The sequence below is a fragment of the Spea bombifrons genome, chromosome 2 (genome assembly GCF_027358695.1).
Source record: "Spea bombifrons isolate aSpeBom1 chromosome 2, aSpeBom1.2.pri, whole genome shotgun sequence".
In the NCBI taxonomy this organism is placed as follows: domain Eukaryota; kingdom Metazoa; phylum Chordata; class Amphibia; order Anura; family Pelobatidae; genus Spea; species Spea bombifrons.
In genome coordinates this window covers 96,140,793-96,146,160 of record NC_071088.1, presented here as the reverse complement: position 1 = coordinate 96,146,160, position 5,368 = coordinate 96,140,793, and the positions used below count along the sequence as shown (strand labels likewise).

Genomic DNA, 5,368 nt, shown 5'->3' with positions numbered 1-5,368 from the left:
TAGTGTTAATTTAGGGGCAGTTATGTTTAATGAGGTGTTTAGGGTTAATTTGGGGGCAGTTATGCTTAACGGGGTGTTTAGGGTTAATTTAGGGGCAGTTATGCTTAATGGGGTGTTTAGGGTTAATTTGGGGGCAGTTATGCTTAATGGGGTGTTAAGGGTTAATTTTAGGGGCAGTCATGGTTGATGGGGTGTTAAGGGTTAATTTTAGGGGCAGTCATGGTTGATGGGGTGTTTAGGGTTAATTTAATGGTGAGGATTAATTTAATAAAGTTAGCTTAAGGTGCAGTTGCAGGTAAAGGGGAATGTAAATCCTGGGGGCAGTGATTATTAATGTATTTATTTATAACAGTATGGTGACATTCTCTGAATGATTAGAATGCCAATGAAGGCAGAGAGTCGTTCAAAGATCCGGATCTTACAATGATCCGGATCTTACAATGATCCGGATCTTACAATGATCCGGATCTTACAGTAATCCGGATCTTACAGTCATCCGGATCACTGTAAGATTCGGATCCCTGTAAGATCCGAATCTTTGAACGACTCTCTGCCTTCATTGACATCACTGGAGGCAGGGGGGAGAATTCATAATGAAAGGGGCGGGGCCAATCGTTAGTGTGCCTTCACGGAGTTACTGGAAAACAGTAACTCCGTGCAGGCACACTGAGTGATCCGAAGATCCGGATCATGAATTGGATCATTTCAGTGAACGAATCGAAATGATCCGATTCACTTTAATGATCCGAACTTCCCATCACTACTGGATATGCCTGGTCACATGAGCATAAAACCATAATGGGCAGCCTTGAATATCCAGTCTTAAAGTGCCAGGGCAGCCTAGTCATCCCCAGTACAGTCCTTACTTCACCTGTGTGTTTTAGGAGACAACACTCACTACCCTCTAATACTTAAGTTTATAGCAAAACATTATAAGGAAAAAGTGTATTTAGATATGCACTAATGTTGATGCAGCCAAAAAACACCACCGTCTCCCAGGAGAGTGCCTTCATAATCACATATACAGAGAACTGCTATGTATCTAGATGGTGAACACTGCTGGATTGTCACACATTTTAAGCATAACTGATTTTTTTCTGTCTATTGATTTTTTTAAATTATTAAAATTAATAAAGTAGCCAGAGTGCGTATATATATATATATATATATATATATATGTATATATATATATATTTAATTGCTGATCTACTGAGATTTTCATGGACAACCATCTCTACCGTTTACAGAGAATGGTCCGCAAAAGAGAAAAAAATATCCAATGAGTGGCAGTTGTGTGGACGGAAATGCCTTCCTGATTTTAGAGGTCAGAGAATGGGCAGTCTGGTTCGAGATGACAGAAAGGTAACAGTAACTCAAATAACCACTTGTTACAATCAAGGTATGCAGAATATCATCGCTGAACGCACAACACCTTGAACCTTGAAACAGATGGGCTAAAGCAGCAGAAGACCATACTGAGTGCCACTCCTGTCTGCTAAGAACAGGAAACTGAGACTACTATTCAAACAGGCTCACCAAAATCGGACAATGGAAGACTGGAAGAATGATGCCTGGTCAGAAGAGTCTCAATCACAGCTGCAAAATTCAGACTTTGGCGTAAACAACATGAAAGCATGGATCCATCCTGTCTTGTAAGGTTCAGGCTGGTGGTGATGCCATGAAGAAAAAAAAGCAGTTATGAAGGTGGAAGGGAGTCCACCCGGTACTAGCAAGGTGTACCTAATACAGTGGCCATTGACTGTATATATATATATATATATATATATATATATATATATATAAATATATATAAATACTGTTAATTTGGTAAAATGTCCTGTGTGGCTATGCAGACGCTTGCTGTTTAAATATCAAAGAAAAAGTAGGCTATATTTCAGTACACAGTTTTATACATACTAGCCAATCCTTAGCAATACACATTCAAGAAAATAAACTATGTCCACAGCATTCTAAAGTAATCACACGTACACGTCTTTTTTATGCTTTCCTATTTATTGGCTTACTTATCTACACAATCAGGTCTACACGTCGCTGACATGTTATTCTCTATTGTAAAGAAGATGGCCCAGATTTGATGGATTCTTCTATTTCTGGAGCACCCTAAAATCAATAGGTCTTCTTGCCAGCTTTGCCGAGTTTTTCGGCTAACACAATCAAGTCTACTCATCGCTGACATGTTATTCTCTCTTGTAGAGGAGATGGCCCAGATTTGATGGATTCTTCTATTTCTGGAGCACCCTAAAATTAATTGGTCTTCTTGCCAGCTTTGCCGAGTTTTTCGGCTAATTTTGGCCAGATTTTTTTAGCGGCCTTCATCTTCAGAGATTTCGATGCAGGTTTCTTCTCGTCGTTGAGGTGTTTAAAGATCCACTCGAGGTAGAACTGGGTCGAGGTGTAGACTCCAGGGTTTTGCTTCTGGCCACAGCCGGAGCCCCAGCTGGTTATGCCAACCACAGTGTAAAACTTAGTTTTGTGTCTTTTGCACATCAACGGTCCACCACTGTCACCCTGCGTGATTCAAAGCAAAGAAAACATTCCTTAATAAAGACTTTAAATAATTACCATTACCCCAGCTGTTCCTCAGCACATTTTTAGAAAACAAGTACTGCCCAGGATGTTGAAAACATTAACAATGCATCATCACTGAGTAAAAAAGGACATGTGGGGGAAAATTGGCTTACCTGGCAGCTATCAATGCCTCCCTGTTCATATCCAGCACAGAGGTTGTAGTTACCCAAAGCACCATTATACCAGGTTGGGCTGTTGCAGCGTTCCACTGGAATCAGGTTCACAGGAGCTTCCTGGAGGATATCCGATGCTTCAGTAGCTGAAGAGAAAAAAGAGTTATTAAATGCAGAGCTGGCCTCAGAAATCTTTGGACGAATAGAAGCCTACAAATGGACTCCGTGCCCTCTACCACCCCATGTGCCTCCCACCACACTTACAATGGGGCCACCTGCTCCCAAAGTCCAGAAAGGCACGAAATCCATGGAAAGGGAGAAAGTCTATAGATATGTACAAAATCTACGTATAAAGCTGTGCTTACATCCTTCCTCAATGACACCCCAGCCTGCGATGTAGCAGTCGTCCATTTTACTCAGAATCGCCTGTTTGGCAGGGAGACACGCTGGCTGAGTGTAGTCGTCAAATATGATGGGCTTGTTCAGCTTAAGCAAAGCGATGTCGTTGCTCTCCGTTTCAGGATCATATTTCTCATGCTCAATCTTTTCTTTTATAGTTCGGATCTGAACCTTTGTCCCCATCTGTGATAGTTGGTTGGCGCCAAACACAAGTCTCCAGGAAAAATATTCACTGAATAAACCAAGGGACATTTTATTAGTTATCTTACTTTTTCAAGCATTAATAAATACTATATTAATCAGAACACATGCTGTGTTTGTTTTTGTGTTATGTCATAAAGGAATGAGTCCCCACATAAAGTCAGGGGTTTGAGTTTCCCCAAAAATAGTTGTGTACTATGCATATATATTCAGGAAATAAGCATATCCATGGTTTCTCCTAAAGAATAGATGACTAGGGTTCTGGTTATGGGTTTTATGTTAAATGTTTCTATTAAAAGATAACAGTTATTTGTATTGCAATACGCACTGGCCCCTGTCTCCTAGACCGTACTAATTCTGCACTTTCTGCCATAAAACAATTAAGTTACTTACTTGCTGATATTCTTAAAACAATGGGCAGCTGTCAGAACCCACGAAGGATTCAGGACGACACCTCCGCATAAATGAAAATACTCTTTGTCGATTTCCTCCTGGATACTCACTGTCCAGGGCCAGTTACCGGGCTCCGCATCCTTTCCCCCAACCACGCGGGAGCCACGGAAATCCTGCACTAGGGGTCTGTTTCCACAGACTGAAACGGAAAGGAGAAACAGGAGATTTTGGTTTAAAGTAAAATAACACGCAAAAAATTTTACTCCTTTATATTTTTAAAGAATAAACTAAGATTGAATTTATTGGTATTAACAGAATATTAATAATCCAGGATACACATTTTATTTAATATGTGAGATTTAAAACTATTTGACAGTTAGGCAACAACCTGTTTAAATTAGTACAAAGGATGAAAGGGGGGTTAAATATTTAATTATAATAGAATAAGCTATAAAACTATAACATCCATAAATTGCAATGTTAATGGTAACAATCTCTGCCTTATATTTTCCTTAAAGCTTCTGATGCCAAATTCTCTGTAATAAACTCACCTCCATCTTCAGAGCTCCCAGAAACAATGAAAAGAGCCCAAATTATAAATCCGATTAGGAACAGCTTCATGGTTAGTGCTGTGCACTAAAAAGCTGTCATCTTATGCACAGAGCGCATAGAATATGTGTACCTGTGTGTATTATGACATTGTCAAGGCCTCTACTAGGTCACAAAATAATGAATCTCAGCCAATCACAGGCACACATTAAGGATCAAGGCAAGAAAAATGCAAGAAAAAAATGTGCTTCTTCTCTATCATTTAATAAAAACTATTAATTTGCTGCTTTCACAATACTAAAAGTGATCATTAAATGCAATTAAAGGAAGACATTGAAACGAGTACCCTGTGTTTGTTTGTTCTATTTACCCTTATATATATAAGTATTAAGCAATAAAGCATGGATCATGCAAGTTTGGGATCACAGGAATGTTCCTGTTTTTAAAAGAAAAGCAAATTTTGTCCATTAAAATAACATGAAATGGATCAGAAATACAGCGCAGACGCTGTTAATGTTGTAAATGACTATTGTAGCTGGAAACAGCGGATTTGTAATGAAATATCTTCATAGGCGAACAGGGGCCATTTATCACTCCCATCACTCCCATCACTCCCATCACTCCTGTGTTCAGATGACTTGTTTAATCCAAGTTCAAAAGGCTAATTGATCGTTAGAGAACCCTTTTGCAATCAAGATACAACTAGAAAATTTTCTAACAGTGAGTAAACTGTGTGAACGGTTTAGTGTGTGTATATATATATATATATATATATATATATATTTATATATATACACATATATATAATTATTTATAGATATATTTATATAAACCTACATACACTTTAGCAAAATATACTTACTTAAAATGTCACCCTATCTGACACACTGACCAAATGTGCTGAGAGCCTCAGACAGCACTCCATATTCTGCAGTGTGCGGCCCCCTGGATATTAGTGATGTCCGGATCATGAACGAATCGTTCATTTGATCCGGTTCTTTTTAGTGATCCGGATGAATCGGTTCACTAGACTGAACGATTCATTTGTAGCGGTTCAGTCTGTGAATCATGCAGCTGTAACCTGATCCTAGAGCTGTGAGTCATCTGCAGAGCACTCAGCCACA

At 39.1% G+C, this 5,368-nt stretch overlaps 1 protein-coding gene across 1 annotated transcript; it reads right to left on the bottom strand.

The window, feature by feature from the left end:
• Positions 1 to 2,166: 2,166 nt before the first annotated feature.
• On the bottom strand, positions 2,167 to 4,316 carry LOC128473773 (acrosin-like). The gene is made up of 5 exons (XM_053456010.1): positions 4,247 to 4,316; positions 3,696 to 3,894; positions 3,068 to 3,333; positions 2,703 to 2,848; positions 2,167 to 2,529 (listed from the first exon to the last, which is right to left on the bottom strand). Exons 1-5 carry the CDS (start codon positions 4,314 to 4,316, stop codon positions 2,266 to 2,268), a joined length of 945 nt encoding a protein of 314 aa, XP_053311985.1. The 3' UTR covers positions 2,167 to 2,265.
• Positions 4,317 to 5,368: the final 1,052 nt, after the last annotated feature.

Coding starts and splice junctions, on each gene's coding strand:
- LOC128473773 (XM_053456010.1), bottom strand. CDS start 4,316: ATGAAGCTGTTCCTAATCGGATTTATAATTTGGGCTCTTTTCATTGTT. Junction 3,334..3,695: donor TGTTTTAAGAATATCAGCAA/GTAAGTAACTTA, acceptor TGGTTTATTCAG/TGAATATTTTTCCTGGAGAC. Junction 2,530..2,702: donor GAGGCATTGATAGCTGCCAG/GTAAGCCAATTT, acceptor TGAATCACGCAG/GGTGACAGTGGTGGACCGTT.